The sequence below is a fragment of the Hylobates moloch genome, unplaced genomic scaffold, assembly GCF_009828535.3.
Source record: "Hylobates moloch isolate HMO894 unplaced genomic scaffold, HMol_V3 SCAFFOLD_11, whole genome shotgun sequence".
In the NCBI taxonomy this organism is placed as follows: Eukaryota; Metazoa; Chordata; class Mammalia; order Primates; family Hylobatidae; genus Hylobates; species Hylobates moloch.
In genome coordinates, this window is record NW_026652286.1 from 46317762 (window position 1) to 46338413 (window position 20652).

The following is a 20652-nucleotide window of genomic DNA, read 5'->3' on the forward strand; positions in this document are numbered from 1 at the left end:
GGTCTTGAACTCCTGACCTCAGGTGATCTGCCTGCCTCAGCTTCCCAAAGTGCTGGGATTACAAGCGTAAGCCACCACACCCAGCCAACACATACACAGTTTTACAACAAAGATCCATTCACCAGGAACTTCCATGAAAGCAACAGGACTATTTGCTGCACTGAGAGTAAATCTGTTTGGGCAGCAACACATGGGTTTGGACCACCCAAATCCTCCGCCCCTTTCTCAAGAAAATGGGGAAAGGAAAAAAAAGGTAGGGAGCAGAAATGGTTTACTAGTTTTGGAAACTCTAGGGAACTGGTTCCATGGAGATTTTTGCAGCCTACCCTTGAAGACTGTACAACTCAGGTGGGAAATGGGGTTGGTTATACAAAAGCTATACCTTACCCAGTTATTGGTTAGTTTTGTTTATTGGCAGCTGCTTTATTTAGGGAAATGAACTTCTATATAAGGCACAACAGGGAGTAAGTAGATCAACAGTGCCAAGGAAAAATAACACCTGGAGGAGGCACTGTGGCTTGTACTACAGAACAGTGACTCCAGCTCTGTAACCAGACAGGAGTCACATTACAGTTGGACTCAACTGCAGATGGGAAAATCTCATAATCAAACTTCTTTGTCCATGGCAATATCATGGGTAATATCTGTGATTAATTATGAGTTGCTGAGAGCACAAAAGAGTGAACTACATTTACTATGAACCCATTAACTATTTGTGAATAAAGCAGCTGCTGCTACAGGTGACAAACTGCCTCCTACAAGGGAAATAATGATTGTAAAGTAGTCAATGCATTGGAAAGAGCACTGGACTAACAGTCTAATTCTAGGTCTATAAGCTTTGTGACAAGTTAAGAGTCTTTCGGAGACTCAGTTTACTCACATGTGATATATGGAAATGATAAAACAACCTCCCTGCTTGACTCATATTTGGTCTTATTGGGAAGATGAAACAGATGAAGACGTGAAAATGCTTAGAAATTGTAAAGCAGCTATAAAGGATTTCACTTAGTATAATAAAAGCAGTGAGCTTCACTTACTCCCTTACCTGGAAATAAGCAAAGGCCAAGTGATCCAAGGCATCTTCTAGACTTGCCTCATCCTCTGTCTTCCACTCTCCGTAAGATCCTCGGAAGAGACTGACAGCCTCCTCCAGCCATGGAATGGCATGGTAATAATCCCCCATGTCATAGGCCACCTACACAGAACACAAGTACCATCGCTAAAGCCTTATTCCACAGGTAGAAAAAGAAAATGACAATTCAAAGAATAAGAGGGACTTTGGAATCCAAGAAGGCAGGTTTTAATTTCAAATTCATTTTAATTCAATTTATTAAGCATCTACTATATACAATGCATTGTACTAGGTGGAGAGGAGACACAAGGGTTCTTGCACTTAAGGAATTTATAATCTGAAGGAGAAGAGAACATGACCTCAATTAACTCTAATTTGGGACAGAATGTCACGAGTGCTCCAAGGAAAATGCATACTATGCTGTGGTGGCACAGGGAAGGGAGGAGACATGGGAATCTCAGAAAGCTTCATGCAGGAAGTAGCATCTGAGACAGGCCTTCCTTGAAGAAGGAAAAGGATTTCAGTGAGCAGAGACTGGGAAGAAAAGCATTTTAAGACAAGGGAATGGCAGAAACAGAAATCTAAAGCAAGAATGTGTTCAAGTAGTCCATCGTGGCTGTAGCTAGAGTGAAGAGAAACAAAAAGTAAACTTGAAACAGCATCATGGCCTAAGCAAATTATAGTCTTGAATGTCATATTTTTAGGAAGATATTGCTGGTAGCAATGTGAAGAATGGATTACATTCATTCATTCATTCATTTATTCAATATTTACTAAGTATTTTCTATGTGCCTAGTGGCCCTGTCCTGTAAGAGCTTAAATCAAGAGGGGGCACATGAGTAAGCCAATAATTGTAACACAATGCATTAGACACCATAATGAAGGTAGACATGGGAATGCTGTGGAAGCTCAATGGATCTGTTCTGTATTAAATGCTGGAATGCTGGCAACATGGCAACATGTACCAGACATAGCTCCTCTCTCCTCATGGTTTACAGTTAACTAGAATACCACAGCTGCAAGTGGAATTTCCTGGAAGTTGATATTGGAGACAACATGGAATTGTAAAGTTACAGACTAGGAAGAACTCTTACGAAATGATCTAATTAGGGTGTAACTTCCTGACAGGGAAAAATCCTAGAGATATTGCAATTCTGCAGCCTAAATAATGAATCATTTTTCCTTCAAGTCTGCCATTAACCTGCTGTTTTATTTTTCTGCACCTCAAGTCCTATTTGTAAAAAGGTTGAGCTGAAAAATGCTAAAAATGACTGAACTTTTCACGCCAAGTTAATTTGTTTAATTAAGATTTCCATGAGTAACTTCAAGTCCCAGCAATATGGTAGACTGAAACAACTGGAATCCTTCCGAACACAAATTCGGACACTTTGAATAAACTATAAAAAGCGTTTTATTATATATTTTCAAGAAAAAAAAAAGACAGAAAATATCAGGTACCAGAAACAAAAAAGGGCTAAAAGCCCAAGCCATAAGCTTATCAGCAGATGCTGACGTTCCCTAGGATGGGGGTGGGTGTTAATCATAGTAACCTTGGTGTTCAGTAACCTTGGGTTATAATGCCCATATGAGGATAGAAGATGAGCCGTCCTTAGACCTGCCCCAAGCCCAGGAACTGGAACTAAGACACTCTCATGAAACTGGATTCTGTAAAAAACTATACCTTAGGAGAAAAGGTAGACCAGGAAAAAAATTGCCTGCTGTCTTAATGAGACAAGAAGATCTGTTTGTTCCTGTCTAGCTCTGTGTAAGAATATTCTCAATTTTGAGCCTCTACTTCTTGTGAGTATAGGGTTTGAATCTGCAATATTCATATGGTCAAGGAACTCCTATGTCAATAAATAAATATAAAAATGGATCTAAGGCCAGTGAGAGCACCAGAGTTTCTGGAAGAAGAACACCCAAAACTCTCTGGAGGGATATTCCCACAACTCTGGGCACATGGATTCTCTTAGGGGGAAAATGTCCTGCTGAAAATAAGCTCCCAAACATGAAAACTGTATCAGAAAATAATCCATCATGAGCAAGAGTCAACAGACACAATAGCGTGATGATGGAATTAGACAGTCAAGAACTTCAGAAGATAGGCTGGGTGCAGTGGTTTATGCCTGTAATCCCAGCATTTTGGGAGGCTGAGACAGGAGGATCACTTGAGACCAGGAGTTCAAGACCATCCTGGGCAACATAGTGAGACCCTTATTAAAAAATTAGCTGGATATGGTGGGGCATACCTGTAGTCCTAGCTACTCGGGAGGCTGAGGTAGGAGGATCACTTGAGCCCCCCCAGGTGGGAGGATCACTTGATAAAGGCTGCAGTGAGCCATGATTGTGTCACTGCACTTACTTGGATGGCAGAGCAAAACCCTAAGAAGACAAAAAGAATTTCATAAACTAGAAATTTCATAATCCATAGAGGAAGGGATTGGGGAAGTGCAGATGAAACAAATTTGGCCACGTGTTGATAATTATTGAAGCTTATTCTGTGAGTTGGCAGTACCACTCCCAGGTATTCATCCAAGAGAAATGAGAATAAATGTCCACAGAAGGACATAAAAGGATGTTAATAGAAGCTTTATTCACAGTAGCCCAAACTGGAAGCAATCCAAGAATCTGTCAACAGGAGACTGGATCAACAGTTTGTGGCATATTCATAGAATGGAATACTACTCAGCAATAAAAAGAAATGAACTACTAACAAATGATACAATATGGATGAATTCCACAGATATAATGTGCTGAGTGAAAGAAGCTGGACTCAGAAGGGCACATACTATATGGTTCAGGATCGCAGCTACCTGGGCAAGGGCGGAGCAGAAGGGATGGGGTGGATGGCAAGGAGGATGAATGGGGTTTTAGCTGTATGTAACATGTTTTTCTTTTTAATATATATTTTAAAAAATGAAACCAACATAGCAAAATTTGAACATATATTCATTACAATAATAGATATAATTGCTTGTTATATTATTTTATGTTCTTTTCTTATATTTGAAAAGTTTTATCTCTCAAAATAAGTAAATAAATATAGAAAGAAAGACTGTCAGTAAGACTTCCAGGAAGTGACTTACTAAATTTTCAACATACGGTTTTACTTTCAGAAAGGCCTCACTAATGAAGCATATGTTAGTACCATACATCAAACTACTTTACCTGTCTTAAATTTAAATCAGCCATGAACATGATGATTGAGCTCTGATTCTGCTCAGGATCCCAGAAAAGAGAAAACGGTACACAGAGAGACTCAAGCAGCCCACTCTGCCTTAATTTGGAAGACTGACTCTCAAAACTTGGAATCAGGACACATGAGACCCATTCCCAGATCTGTTGACGAATACTGTAGGAGTTACGAAAAATACACCTTACTGCAATAAACATCTTCAAAGTTAAAATGGATTTGCTCCGTTGCTTTTTATAGCAAAGGCTGGCAAACAGTATATTACAAAATGATCTCAAGTGTGATTACAACTTATAATCAAAGATCAGTTAAATACCTCAGATGGGGGGTGGGGGTGTTCCTGAAGTCTATTTCCTCAAGTAAGATTAAAGTGAATGGCCTTAGATTTTGGACACTACTTTAATTTTGTACTTCTAAATGCTTAGGAAATGTTGCATTGGATTCCAGAAAGTCTCAGGAGGCTGTTTCCATGATCCTATCTTTCCATCACCATCTCTTATCCTTTTCCCCAACCTTGCATCCCTGACCCCCTGCTTTCTCTTTCTACCCAGGGGTTCATGCACTGGCAGGGTGCTATAGTTAGGGTGAACAAAGGACCATTTTTCCCAGTTCATGTCTGTTGTTCTAGCATAATTAATAACACCCTTTCAATCTCTAGAGTGTCCTAAGTATATAAACACCTTAATTACTATGGAAAGGGCCTGAGATTTGGAGTCAAAAGACTGGGTTCAAGCTTTAGTTCTGCACTTAAAATTGCATAATCTTAGGGCAAGTTATTTACTCTTTCTGAATCTTGTTTTCTTTCTCTGAAAATGGAAATGATATCAAATTTCCAAGTTTACTGTAAGTATTAAAAAGAAGTATTTTATCTATAAGAAAATAGTTATTTTATCCATAAGAAACCAGAGCCAAGCAATTGGCCATCTCTTGAATATTGTTACCTTGCCGACTTGGAAGCAGTCATCCCCTGTGAGAGAAAAGAGCCGTTTGGGGCTGTACAGGTCAGTGATGGCAGAGCCAGTGACTCTCTGAAAGACACCTCGGGCCAGGCCTTTCACACTGAGCATGTACACGTCCTGCAGCCGCATCAGGGCCCTTGCTGCTCCCTCAAGGTCCTCAAAGGCTGGAAGGTCTTGCTCCACCTTCTCATAGCCATCCTTCAGAGCTGTAAAGGTAGTAAAAACATCAACCCGCCATTCAAGAAACAGGAGTTGGGCATTTAATACATGGAAGGCACGACCACCTGTTCAAATATTTAATGATATCAAGTTGGATTTGTCTTTGTGTTCCCAGAGGCAAGCACAGTTCCTGGCACAGGGTGGACACTTCATGCAATTCTGAATGAGGAACATTCAGAATGAGCGAATGAGAAATAAAACTTAAGGCACACAGCTTCATTACATTGTCCTATCCTGTATGTTTCCAGGAGTCTCACTCTTTAGGGAGACAACTCTTCTTTTTCTTTTCTTTCTCTTCTCTTTTCTTTCTTTCTTTTAATAGAGATAGGATCTTGTTCTGTTGCCTAGGCTGGAGCACAGTGGCATGATCATAGCTCACTATAATCTTGAATTCCTGGGCTCAAGTGAGCCTCTCACCTCAGCCTTCTGAGTAGGCAGGACTTCATGCACACGCCATCACATTCATCTAATTTAAATAAATTTTTTTGTAGAGACAGGGTCTTGCTATGTTGCCCAAGCTGGTCTCAAACTCCTAGCCTCAAGTGATCCTTCCAACTCAGGCTCCCAAAGTGTTGAGATTATTGGCATGAGCAACTGCACCCAGCCTCTTCTCACTGTTAGCTTTCCAAAAATCAACAAACTTCTTTTTTTTTTGAGACTGGGTCTTGCTCAGTCGCCCAGGCTAGAGTGCAGTGGCGCAATCTCAGCCCACTGCAACCTCCACCTTCTGGGTTCAAGCGATTCTTGTGCCTCACCTTCCCAAGTCTACAGGCATGTGCCACCATGCCTGGCTAATTTTTGTATTTTTAATAGGTTTCGCTATATTGCCCGGGCTAGTCTCGAACTCCTGAGCTCAAGCAATCTTAGCCTCCCAAAGTGCTGGGATTACAGGCATGAACCACTGTGCCCAGCCCAAAAGTCAACACTTTTTTTTTTTTTTTGGAGACAAAGTGTCACTCTGTCGCCCCAGGCTAGAGTGCAGTGGTGCGATATTGGCTCACTGCAACCTCTGCCTCCCGGATTCAAGCAATTCTCCTGCCTCAGCTCCCGAGTAGCTGGGATTACAGGCATGTAATCCCACCACACCCCGGTAATTTTTATATTTTTGATAGAGACGAGGTTTCACCATGTTGGTTAGGCTGGTCTGGAACTCCTGACCTCAAGTGATCAGCCCACCTCAGCCTCCCAAAGTGCTGGATTACAGGCGTGAGCCACCACACCCGGCCATCAACAAACTCCTTAAAGCACAAAGTAGAATAAATTAGGAAAGTGATCTTGCTATAGATGACACTGTAGTGACAATTTAATGAAACAGAAACTACTAGAAGACTGTTATTTTCCATACATATATAAATAGAAGGATTTATCTTGTACTTCGTCACAGGATTGTAGCGAACATCAAATGAGACAATTAATATGAAAGTGCTTTCTAAGGTATAATCATATAAACCGATTAGCAAGGGGGCCTAATTCTTTGTGCTAGCTAGAGCTAAGGATATTTAAGTAATACCCACCTACTCCATTACCCTTTGAAATCACATCCCAACAGAATCTCTCTCCTTACCACCGAGTCAGGAGACAGAATCTTCTCTCTTACCCTCCAGCCCTCCTCCTCATTACCTCGGATGTTCTCACTGGCTTCCAGACTATGTACCACATTCCTCCAGTCAGACTGCAGGCGTTTGATGAGAGTAAATGCAAGCAGAGGGTTAGCCACAGGGGTTGTTGAATCCTCATGCAAAGAAAGTACCTTGTCATAGAATCTGAAAGAAAGGAGTAGAATGATCTCACCTCCTGATACAACCACTACACCTAGGGAAGGCCGGCATGGTGTGTGTACATTAAGAATAGCTAACACTGACATGCTGAACCTCTTGAGATTCACATAATAGTCCAACCAAAAAGCCATGCAAGCCCAAGGAATATGAAAACTATAGATACAACAAAAGTAGGGCCACTCTTTCGTTCACTGAATGAGTCAGTCTATATTAATCAATTACTGTATTTCAGGCACCATGCTAGAGATATAAAGGCAAGACAGGGTCCAGCTCTCAAAGGGATCACAAAGTCTTTTTCTCCTGTCATCACTGTATATGTAATCCTTAGTATCTGGTAGAAACTCAAAAACACTATTGAATTAATTATAACCACTGTGATATGTGCTATATAGTGGTCCCCAACCTTTTTGGCACCAGGGACTACGTTCACGGAAAACAATTTTTTCCACGGACCAGGGGGGTTGGGGGATGGTTTCGGGATGAAACTGTTCCACCTCAGATCATCAGGTACCAGTTAGATTCTTATAAGGAGCACACAACCTAGATCCCTCGCATGTGCAGTTCACAATAAGGTTCACGCTCCTATGAGAATCTAATGCCTTGGCTGATCTGACAGGAGGCGGAGTTCAAGCAGTAATGCTCCCTTGCCCACCACTCACCTCCTGTTGGGGAACCTGCCTCCTAACAGGCCATGGACTGGTACCAGTCCCTGGACCAGGGGTTGGGGACCTCTCTGCTATGAGAGAAGTGAGCATATAATGCTGCAGCTGTGCAGGCAGGACAGCTCACCCAGGTGGGAGTTAGAAGGGGGAAGGAAAGGCTTCCAAGAAGAGATGGCATTTGATCTGAATCTTGAAGGATTTGTTAAAATACTGAAAGCTATTACTTATTGAGCTCCTACCATGTATTGGCCTGCTGAGTGCTGTAAATAGATTGTCTTATTTAATCACCCCCCACCTTCTGACCTACCCTTAGCGTAGATTTAATTTTACCCATTCCACGGAGAGGAAACTGAAACAAAGCCCACTGTTAGTAAAGGGCAAAGCCAGGATGGAACCCAAGTCTGACTAACTCCAAAACCTGGGTTCTCAGCTGATTATGCTATATGTTTTCTTAAGGAACTAGAACAAAGAAGAGAATAAGAGTATTTTTCAAGCCAACAGGAACCATTAGTGTACAAAGGCACAGAGGCTTGAGATATATTTGTAGTAAGTCAATCTACACGAGTTATTTGCTAGATGTCAGACTCCATGCTAGATTCTAGGGATACAAAGGCAAGATGGGATCCAATACTCAAGGATTTCATGGATAAGAAAATAACTGTTTTTCTCATCACTCTATACCTAAATTCAATACATATTTCTATGAAAGAATGAGTGAAGTATACTCTCCTAGGAGCTAGGGACAAAATTCTGAATAAGGAAATAATCTTGGCCTCAAGGATCCACAGTTTAGTGAGTAAGAAAGACACAAATAATTACATTACAGATGCAATACCAGATTTAAGAACAAGGCTTAGTGGAGAGGACAGAGAGGGGATGATTAATTTGGCCAGAGCAGGTTAGAGAAGGCTTTAAGTGAGAGTGGTACTGTTAAAACTATGACTTGTTCACATATATAAATGTGTGAGAGGGTGGGGAGGAGACCACTTCAAAACTGCAAGCACAAGACAAGGAGAGTCTGAACCACGACAGCGATGGAGAATGGACTGGGTTCAAGGAAGGAGTTTAGGAAGTGGTGATGACTGTAAAGGGGAATGAGAGGTGGGATTGTCTAGCACACTTCCAACCTTTCTAGCTTGGCAACAATTGCAGAAAAGGGCAGAAATGGTAGGGCCTGAAGTGATCATCTTTCTAGTTAATTTCCCTTCTCCAGTGTCCTTCAACAGTGTTTATATAGGCAAAAGATGCTGTTTCCTTTCCTGGTATACTCTGGTTAATTCCATTTCTAAAACACCAATGGAATTTATATTAATGACATTTATTATCTATAACAGGGAAGATTAAGGGTACTATTCCTGCTCTCCAAGAGTTTTCCCGCTCGTTTTAAAATTATTAACTTCAAAAACAGTATGACAAGAATGAAAGTAGAAGAAAAAAGAGTTTGTGCAAAGTGAAAAAAAATGAAAGTGTGCAAGAGCACAGGAGACTGTGAGTCCTGTGGCAAGAGTGGGTGACTTCTGCGAGGAGACAGAGATGAAAGTGAAAAACAGAGGAAGTGGCAGGGTGGTAGGATTTCAGCCCCTTGGAGCAGAGTCTGATCTGAGGATTTCTAAAGAGTGAGGTCCTCAACTATGAAATGAAGCCTGAAATAGAAGATGACTGCCTCGAGGCTTCCAAGGAGCCGAATGTTCAATTCAACGTAAACTAAGGAACAAGAACCTGGACCTGGGTCTCCCAGTGGGGAAATGGGAAGCCTGTCAAGTCCCAGGGTGTCTCTGATCCCAAAGACAAGGCAGTCTGTGAGCTGAAGCTCTAGGGTTTTGAAATGAAACCAGCCTCCAGGGTGTAGGATCTTTACTACCCATTGTTTCCTGCTTTGGCTCCATATGGAACTACTTAGGGAAAGATATTCCACTGCTTGATGAAAAATCTTAACAAGCGGAGACTTGGGCTTGAGTCCAGCTTAAAGAGTAGGTGTCCAGGAACAATTGAGGCTGAGAGAGCAGTGATTTTATAAGACAGCTAGATAGGAAGGAACTGGGGGGAGACCTGAGACTTATTCTAACCCAGCCTCCAACTATCATTGTTTCCTCATCCATAAAATGAAGGAACTGATCTAGTCTAGAAGATTTCTATGGATCTTTTCAGCATGCACATTCTGTTATTTCTTCTCATCACCCCCTCCACAACTGAATAAACAGATTCCTCATTAGCTTGAGGACTAACGTTTAATAGGAATCAGAGGAAACTGAGGCACAAAGGTAAAATGGTAAAGCAAAGAGGTGAATATTTGCCCCAAGTCATGTATCAAATCAAAAGTGCTGTCTACTTCCTTGTTTTCTTAGCACCCCTCTTTGCATTTTGGGGTTGATTTGTTTAGGTCAGGGTTTGATCTCTATTGCAGCACATCAATTCAATCCAGTGTTTAGATATGTCATTTTTCTGTCACACAAAGAAAAAAATCTCTCAACTGATAACTGAGGTTGGCTTAGAATCCAAAAGTTGGCCCTATGCCCAGCCTCTGAGCACATAGCGGCTTCCAGAGACTGGAAACTGAGTTACTGGATGCTGAATTCAAACCTCAGGGTTTCCTAAATGTCTTTTTGCTTTAACAAATACTGCTGAGAACGGAAAATCAGATCCTTTCCTTCAAGAATCTGCACATAAAATTTGGAACCCAATCCCTGCATTAAACACAGCCTGGGCAGGTTATCTAACCACAATACATGGGCTATTTCACTTCAATATGTTTTGCCTTTGGAATTCAGAAATGGTTTTCTCTCAGTTCTTCTGGGACATTCTTAATGCTTAATCCTTAGCACAGAAAAAATTGCTGCTGACACTTCTCTCTCACTCTTGGTGGTGTTTTAAACTGCAAAAACAGCAACAACAAAAGCTAGGGTAAACTCTCTTTATATATATAACTAGTATATGTACCATACTGGCATATAACTATATATAACAAGTATAATTTTTATTCATTAACTTGGAGTAGGGAGTAGTTTCAACCTCAAGAATATTGCATTTTTCTATCTCAACTGAGAGCCTTGGAAATAGCCTCTCAAGTTACATAAAGTCACCAGATTGGGAGTATAGAAAAATTAGCAAGAACTGCCAAAATTCTTGTTTTAAAAAGCAAACATAAAGGCTGGGCACAGTAGCTCATGCTTGCAATCCCAATACTTTGGGAGCCCGAGGAGGGAGGATCACTTCAGGTCAGGAGTTCAAGAACAGTATGGGCAAGAGAGCAAGACCCCATCTCTACCAAAAACAAAACAAAACAAAACAAAACAAAAACGAAAACAAAAAAACCCTAGCCAGGCATGGTGGTGTGCACCAATAGTCCTAGTCACTTGGTAGGCTCAGGCAGGAGGATCACTTGAGCCAGGGGTTTAAGGTTACAGCGAGCTATGATAGAGCCACTGCACTCTAGCCTGGGTGACAGAGCAAGACCCTGTCTCTTAAAAAGCAAACATTTCACTGGGTTTTAGAGCAGTCACTAGAGAACAGAATGACAGAATGACAGTCTTCAAAATATCAAACTAAACTACAAAATTAACTGTTCATAAGTCACCTGAGAAAATAATCGAGAACTTTTCCGATTTGTTTTTTTATCTAGGCTGTCACAATCTTAGTTAATACTTAGAGCCAAAAGTGGGGCCTAGTTTCACTAGTTGGTCTTAAATAAAATAAAATGAAATAAAAAGCATTGCCGGGTGCGGTGGCTCAAGCCTGTAATCCTAGCACTTTGGGAGGCCAAGGCGGGCGGATCATGAGGTCAGGAGTTCGAGACCATCCTAGCCAACATGGTGAAACCCCGTCTCTACTAAAAATACAAAAAAATTAGCCGGGCGTGGTGGCGGGCACCTGTAGTCCCAGCTACTCGGGAGGCTGAGGCAGGAGAATGGCGTGAACCTGGGAGGCGGAGCTTGCAGTGAGCCGAGACGGCACCACTGCACCCCAGCCTGGGTGACAGAGAGAGACTCTGTCTCAAAAAAAAAAAAAATAATAATAATAATAATAAGCATAAAGGCTTAGCATTTGTCCAGCAATTGTTACATGCCAGGCACAATGATAAATACTTTTACATGGTACTCTTAATCCTTCTAAAAACCCTATGGTGGTAGGTACTATTTTTATCATCATTTTACAGATTAGGAAACTAAAGCTCAAAGAGGTAAAGTAACTTGTCCAAGATCAGAGCCAACGATTCAAATACAGGTCTGGTAAACTCCTGAATTCACTGTTAACCACCATGTACTGTGGCCACTAGTAAAACCTCACTTAGTTAGGGGCTTGGTCTATGTCTTGGTATAACAGATAAAAGAAGTGGTAGGGATAACATAGCATAATAGGAAAAAAGTTGGATAAACAATCAAAACAACTGTGTCCTAGTCCTGGATTTGCTACCTATTAGATATATTAATACAATCTTGAGTGAGCAACTAGACTTTAGTTTTCTCGTGTTTTAACTGATTTCTCAATAGTTAACAGTGTAATACAAATCTATTTCAAAGCATTGTGTGTGAGAGAGAATCAAATGAGATATGGTTTGTATGAGACCTCCTGCTGTAACAAAGTTGTGACAATGACAATGGTGGAAAGACAGTGAAGGAGACCAGCATGGTGGAATGGGGTTGGCCAGCTGCTTTGGCCAAAACGCTTCGAGTGCTCTCTTCTGAGAATGTAACCTGAAAGACCAGCAGGGGGATTTTGACCCCCCACTCCCATCTCCATCGGAGCTACCCAAAGAGATTACTGGTATGAGAACAAGCATGGGTAGCAGGGAGCATGCTGGGCTCTGAAATCAAAGAGAAAAAATTCTGTCCTATTTCCACTAATAAGCTTGGACTCCAATGATTCTGGGCTATGAACAAAAAGAAAACATTTGGCTCGGTCAACATGGCCCCATAGAATACTAGACAACTATGCTATTCCAAAGAGTGACAATAATTATTGAAATGATCTTCATTTATTGTTAAAATTAATACATACCTATATTGTATATTGTCACACTATTTCAAGCTGTTTATACGCAAGCCACATACTTAAGGACAAGCACCAAATTAGCTCATTCAGTCACTATTAACAAGATCTCTTGCAAATACTTTCCACTCACAAAATGCTTCTCTTCTACATAGCTCTCTCACAGTCATGTGGTCACAAAGTTTTGCACAGGGTGACAATGGGTTTGGGGGTCACACTGGACCTCAGAGTCACTCCCCATTCCACATACCTTCTTCTCATGTCACGCCAGAATCAGTATTATTACCACATATACTCACACAAAGTTTTAAAAGCAGTGCATTGTGCTGTCTTTGTTCAATGAGAAGGTCACATGATATAAGTACAATATTAATATATCCAAATAGTGACGTGGTCATAGCCACTCTGTCAGTGCTGCAGGCTTCTTGATGTCCCAAGCAGAGAAGGTGCAGCACATATTCATACAGATGGTATCATATACAATCATTTATCTTTCATTTTTGTCAGTTGGACACTGCTAAGTGGATACATGACTATGGTGCCTCAGCATCCCAAGTCTGACAATATTTTATGCCACAGTGTGTAGCACTAGAGTTTGTTGATTGTATCCCAAAACTATATTAGCTAAGCATCCACTGCTGTGTGCTACTCAGTATCTTCTGCATCAAGTATGTTTTTTCACAGTGCTTTTTTGATATCAAATATGTTGACACACATATAACATCTCAGTTATCATTTATTTAGTATTTAGAGAGCTTCTACATGTGTAAAGAGAAGGAAGAACTGAAGACATAGAGGGCAGTGGACATCTCTGATTAACAGTCATGGTGCTATGGACCCAAACTCCTTGAGGACAGAGTTGGCTCTTGTTCACCATTTTATCCCCACTGCCTGGAACACTGCCTGGCTCTTAGTAGGCACTCAAAAATATGTGTTGTATGAATTAATGAACTGAAGCATTACTCATATAGCGACCTGTACAGTTACTCAGCATCACTCACATGCAGAGTATGATATCCACAGTGTCGTGCCCATCCAATCCCAATGACATGTAAATCTCACATATGGTGGAAGGTTGTCACCTGACTCCTAAGACTAAACATCAGCTCACTAGGTCATGCGGTGTTTCACGATCGCCCCTTGAAAGGTTAATACTTGCGTAGCTAAAGCGTCACCGTATTCTCTCCATCTCACTCTCACAGTGTCTCTGTCACAGCACTGTCCACAGTGTCTGTGTCAGTGTGACACAGGGCCTGGGGCTCACGCAGCTTCGCACAGCACATTGTGAGGTCCTGGAGTCACCCTGCCCTGCTCTTCCACAGTGTATCAACTTTGTTGTGTGACGCTGGATATGGGGGGGTGCCACTGTGTGTGTGATGGAGTCTGCAGTCCCACACAGTGTGACCCAACCGTCGCCAACACCTCATGCCACGGAGTGTCGGGGTCCCACATAGGGTGACAACGGGTCTAGGGGGTCACACTGGCCCTCAGAGCCACTCCCCACCCCACGCCACAATGTCTCAGTCGCACGGTGCGACAGTGGGTCTGGGGTCCCGCGCAGCATGACAGTGAACCTGGGGTCACACTCAACCTGAGTCACCCCACCCTGCGGCACAGTGCCTCCCACTGAGGCCCCTCGGTCGCTCCCACTCGCCGTGCCCTCACCTAGTCAGGTCCCGCAGCCGCGCCTCCTCCCCGCGCAGGTACCGCCTCAGCAGCCCCAGCAGCCGGCGCTCGGGCGCCAGGGCGCGCGCCACGCTGGTCAGCGCCGAGAACGTGTCGCCCCGAGCCGCAGCCCTTTCTGGGTCTCCTGTCCCGAGCGCCAGCACCGCCAGCACCGCCAGCAGCGCCGCCAGCCGCGCCCCAGGACCCATAGCCAGCGCTCGCGAACTTCTCCTCAGACAGTCCTGGCCGCGCGACGCCAGCCGCTCCCGCCCCGGCCTGCCCCGCCCCTGTCTCCGCCCCTTCCTTGCTCAGGCCCCGCCCTCTGGCCCCGGCCCATCCCCTCCGCCGCCCAGTCTCGCCCCACGCCCCGACTCCTTCCTTGTTTCGACGCCTCACCTCGCTCTCTAGCCCTCAGCTCCTTGGAATGCGTGGGGGATTCCTGCAACACCAGTCTCCGCCGCCCTCCACTAAACCGCGACCCTGGTAGGGTGTTTCCACTGTGCCCATCACACTAGGGGAAATTGAGGCGGGGGCGGGGTGAGCGATGAATTCACAGGTCTAAGGCTGTGACTATCCCCAAATATGGTTAACACCATGCTGACAGGATCCCCAAAATATCGCCCCTCTGTACCATGGAGTGGGAATACACAAACACCACTGGATCCCCACAGGGACCTCCAGAAGAGTCAATTATGCGTATGTGAATAGGTGCGCAGGCAAAGAGCGGCAAGAGGGCAGCGGGGAGGAAAACCCTCACAGAGGGCGTGACATCTGAGCCATCTGAAGGATAAGTAGGACTCTATGAGGATGTGAGTATATGACAAATCTAGGACTTACAGAACCTGAAACTCTGGGGTCCTAAAGTCACTGCTTTACACAATATAGAGTCACTTAAGCAAATAAAAATATTATTATTATAGCCTACTAGGCTACGTACTCTATTTCCCCCTTCTTATGCATTTCCCATGCAATGTTCATTCATTCGACAAATATTTATTAGCACCTATGTTACTGTGCTGCCTACACAGAGAAATAGCAGATCCAATCCTGGACTCAAAGGAGGAGACAGGTATGTAAACAAGTAATCACAATAAAGTGCTGTCAGAGTAACTGAGGGTTGTGCAATATGCAATGGCAACACTGAAGAAGGAACCCTCATGTAGTGGGTGGATAGGGCATCAGAGAGGAGGTGATGCATGCTGGTTCAAAAGGATGAAAAAAATTGGAAGTTGACAGGCAAGGGAGGAGTGAGCTTTCTTGGCAGAAGGTACATGTATGTGACAAGGTTTGGAGGTGGAAAACAGTTTGAGTTCCAGAAATGATGAAAAGTTCCTTATGCTTGAAACTATCAGATTGTGAAAGGTCTTTGCATGTCATATTAAGAAATTTAGGTGCTTGTCCTCTATGAAAATCCAGTGGAAGTTTTTAAGGTAGCAATAATTGTAATAACAATGGCAACAGTAAACATAGTAGTTAATACTTACTGGGTGTTTCCTGTGTGGCAGGCGCCATCCAGAGTATTTTACATATATTAACTCATTTAATCGCTGTCCAGAGTATTTTACATGTATTAACTCATTTAATTCTCATGCTGACCCTATAGCCTAGGTAGTATTAGTATTCTTACAGTATTATTAGCCCCACTTTACCTATGAGAAGACTGAGTTGTAGGGACAATCATTAACCTACTCAATGTTAATCACTTGTGGACCACATTTGAGGTGTGCTGGTAAACCAGCTCTCCGGGAAAAAAATAAAGTTCTGATTTGTGGCATTTGCCAATTTCTGTGGTGTCAGTTCTCCCACAGTGGCTAATTTCAACATGCAAAAATGTCACCACTGACTGTGGTTGGATAAAGATGCTAACAACTCCTGTGAGCTGGGGTGAGCCAGCTCCAGCACACCACTGCTTGTGTAGACATGAGATGTACCATGCAGATCCCTCTTCGAAGAAGGATTTGTTGCACAGCTGCACGGAATGTGATGAGAAGAGTCTCCAGTGGTCAGCTGGTTTAGGGTCTGTCCTATAGCAGAGAGCAGTCTCGCCTAGGGAAATGTCCTTCCTGGGGCAGCCCTAATCCAGCAACAGAGCAAGGTGAGGGAATGAAGGCCTAGCCATTTTGGCCCATCATGAGACAATTCTTACAGGCAATACTAGCTCCAGCGCACCTGCCACCTTGATCAAGGCTTCGTCAAACCTCTTTGACTTCTTCCTCTGCCTTTTCCTGCTTCCTTTCCCTTTCGTAGATGCTGATCTCTAATAAACATCTTGCACCTCAAACTCCATCTGTGCCTCTGCTTCTAGAAAACCCAATTTGTAACATCAATTCAATCAACATACATAGTAAGTGGTAGAGAAGGGAATTGAACCCAGGTCATGTGGATCCTGATTCCATATTCTTAATCAATACCAGAGGCAGATTTACCTAGAAGGTTTTGAAGCTTAAGCTTCAAACCCTTTCTAACTGAGTAGCCTTCCCATAGAAGGTATTCCGACCATAGAAGATTAGGGACTGTGGAAGGCAGAATCATGCCCTCCCTCCAAAGATGTGCATGTCTTGATTCCCAAAACCCATGACTGTGTTAACTTACATGGCACAAGAGACTTTACAGATGTGATTAAGTTAAGGATCTTGACATTGGAGGATTATGCTGGTTTATCTTGGTAGTCCCGATGCAATCATGAGGGTCCTTAAAAGTCATAGAAAGAAATGTGACGATGGAAGCAAAGTCAGAAAGATTTAAAGATACTTAATACTATATTGCTGACTTTAAAGATGGAAGAAGAGGCCACCAGTCAAGGATTGTGAACTGCTTCTAGAAGCTGGAAAGGCAAGGAAACAGGTTCTCCTCTAGTGCCTCCAAAAGGAACAGAGACCTGCTGACACGTTGATTTTAGTCCAGTGAAACCCATTTCAGACTTTGGAACTCCAGGACTGTAAGACAATATATGTGTTGTTTTAAGCCACTGTGTTTGTGGTCATTTGTTTCAGCAACAGTAGGAAACTGATAAAGGAACCCAAAGGTATCTGCTTTGTATTGTCTCTGTCTCTTTAGTACAAGTGGGCAGTACTTCTATTGATAAAATTATCTTAAAACCTTTGAGGATTTCCTATAAATCTTATTGGAGTTCTTTCCGTTAGACAAAAACCATTATCTATATTTCTTCCCAAGAAGTGCCCTTCTCTAACTTGGGCTGAGACTCAGGATGGTGGTACAACAGTCTTAAAAGTCTTTTTATTTTTTTAGATAGGGTCTTGATCTGTTGCGAGGCTGGAGTGCAGTGGCATGATCACGACTCACTATAGCCTTGAACTCCTAGGCTCAAGTGATCCTCCTGCCTCAGCCTCCTGAGTAGCTGGGACTACAGGCACATGCCCATGCCAAGCTCATTTTTGTATTTTTTGTAGAGACAGGGTTTCACCATGTTGCCCAGGCTGGTGTCGAACTCCTGGCCTCAAGTGATCCCCCTACCTTGACCTCCCAAACTTCTGGGATTACAGGTGTGAGCCACTATGCCCAGCCAGCCCTAAGATTCTTAGAAGCACTTTTTTTTTCCTGGTTGAAATATAAGGTACACCCATAAGATTCTTAGAGACCTTCTACAAAACCACAATATAACCACCAATATTAGGAAACTAACATTGACAAAATACTAATACCTTGAGTCCACATACCTTCTTCAAATTTTCTTGATTGTACCATTTAAATGTGTTGTGAATCTAGGATCCTATCCGGGACTATTGGTGTGCTTAGTTGTCATATCTCTTTAGTGTTCTTCAATCTGGTACTTTTCCTCAATCTTTCCTCAGTCTCTGCTATCTTGACATATTTGAAGATAACAGGCCACTTATTTTTTGTATGATCTCTCAATTTGAGTTTGTCTGATGTTTCCTCGTGAGTAGATGCAACTTTGGCAGAAACACAACAGGAATAATTCTTTGTTCTCAGTGCATCATGTCAGGAGACACAGTATGTTGATTTGTCCCATTGCTGGTGGTGTTAACTTTCAGCACTTGGTATAAATGATGTATGCCTGGTTCCTCCAGCATAAAGTTAATGAAAAAGTATTGTCTATGTATTAATTAGTAGGTTATTAGTACTTATTGGCATTCTCTGGTAATATAGAGAATATATATATTCTCTATATTCTTCTGTCCCAGTTATTAACTTATTCATTTACTTATATCAATATGTATGAGTTCATACATGTTATTGAATGAATTATAATTAACTATTTATTTGATGCTCATATTGTCCTGGAGTTGTTCTGGCCAACACAAGTTGACTAACCCCTTCAATGTGGCTCTTGCGTCCCTTTGATATGTCCCCTTTATTCCTCTCATTCTATACGTTGTTAGTTATGAGCTATTCCAGGTCATCCTGTAGTTTCTTTCCCAGCCCCAGTCCCAGAATCAGGCATTTCTCCAAGGACTGCTGGTTCCTTTTAATGGAAAAGAGTATTAAGAAATCAAGATTTGGGTGCTGGTGTGCTTACCGTGACCGGGATGCTGCTGCCCCCAGGTTCTTTCAGCAGATAGAGCTGCAAAATTATATATCATACTTTTGTTAAATTTATTCCTAAGTATAGTCTTCTTTATAAAATTGAAGTATAATTCACATAGTATAAAATTTACCTTTAGTGGGCTGGGCACAGTGGCTCACACTTGTAATGCCAGCACTTTGGGAGGCCGAGGCGGGCAGATCACAAGGTCAGGAGATCAAGACCATGGTGAAACCCCGGCTCTACTAAAAATTCACAAGTTGAAACAACCACAAGTATCTGTTCAGAGTTTTTTATCTTCAAGAACCTGGCCGGGGGGTGGTCATGCCTGTAATCCAGGGCAGATCACGAGGTCAGGAGATTGAGTCCATTCTTGCTAAAATGGTGAAACCCCGTCTCTACTAAAAATACAAAAAATTAGCTGGGCATGGTGGCGGGCATCTGTAGTCCCAGCTACTCGGGAGGCTGAGGCAGGAGAATGGCGTGAACCCAGGAGGCAGAGCTTGCAGTGAGCCGAGATCGCGCCACTGCACTCCAGCCTGGGCGACAGAGCGAGACTCCGTCTCAAAAAAAAAAAAGAAACCCTGTACTCCTTGGGAGGCTGAGGCAGGAGAATCACCTGAACCTGGGAGGTGGAGGTTGCATTGAGCAGAGATCACACCACTGTACTCCAGCCTGGGTGATAGATTGAGACTCTGTCTCAGAAAAAGAAAAAAAAAACCCTGTACCCATTTAGCAGTCACTCCCTCACGCAACCACTAATCTACTTTCCATCTATGTGGATTTTTTTTATTCTTGGCATTTCATATAAATGGTTTTGTGTGGTTTTTAATACTATTGTAAATGAAATTTTTTCTTAATTTTATTTTCAGATTGTTCATTACAACTGTATGGAAGTACAATTGATTTTTGTATATTGAGCTTAAATCTTGTAACCTTTTAAACTCATTTAATGGGTCTATAGTGTGTTTTGTGGATGCCTTATGATTTTACATATAGACAATCATAACATCAGAAAATAGAATTACTTCTTCCATTCCAGTCTGGATGCTTTTTATTTATTTATTTAGCTAAAATGACTTGGCTAGAATCTCCAGTATAATGTTGAATAGAAGTGGTAAGAGAAGGCATTCTGATCTTATTTCAGTTCTTAGGGGCAAAGTTTTCAGTCTTCTGCCATTAAGTATGATGTTAGCTGAAGGTTTCTTGTTAATACCCTAATCAGGTTGATGAGGTTCCTTTCTGTTCTTAGTTTGTTGAATGTTTTTAATCTGTAGAATGCATTTTCTACCTTTACTGAGATGATCATATTGTTTTCACCCCTTATTTTCTTAACATGGTGTGTTATATTGATTGACTTTTGTATGTTGAACCAACCTTGCATTCCTGGGATACATCTCACTTGCCATGATGTATAGTCTTGTTCATATGTTGTTGGATTTGGTTTGTTAATATTTTGTTGAGGATTTTTGTATCTATATTCATAAGATATCTTTTGTATCTATATTCATAAGATATCTTTGTCTGTTTTGGTATCATAATTTTGATCTCACAGAATGAGTGGGAAAGTGTTCCCTCCTTTTTTATATTTTTGTGTGAGTTTGTAAAGGATTG

The 20652-nt window shown here is 42.3% G+C and overlaps 1 protein-coding gene across 6 annotated transcripts in view; it reads right to left on the reverse strand.

Annotated features, from left to right (window-relative positions):
- P4HA3 (prolyl 4-hydroxylase subunit alpha 3) overlaps positions 1–14772 on the reverse strand; it is a 57345-nt gene extending 42573 nt beyond the window's left edge. For 3 of the 6 annotated variants that reach the window (XR_009215664.1, XR_009215663.1, XM_032166929.2), the window contains exons 1-4: positions 14535–14750; positions 7064–7206; positions 5207–5430; positions 1046–1195 (exon numbers count right to left, since the gene is read on the reverse strand). Coding sequence is in view for 2 of the 6 variants with exons in the window: in XM_032166929.2 (XP_032022820.1) it covers positions 1046–1195; positions 5207–5430; positions 7064–7206; positions 14535–14743 (726 nt within the window). In the remaining 4 variants the exon portion in view is untranslated. Of the gene's footprint in view, positions 1–1045; positions 1196–5206; positions 5431–7063; positions 7207–13870; positions 14195–14534 lie in introns of those variants that run through there. The other 3 variants (XR_009215666.1, XM_032166930.2, XR_009215665.1) reach the window with 3 other exon arrangements.
- Positions 14773–20652: the final 5880 nt, after the last annotated feature.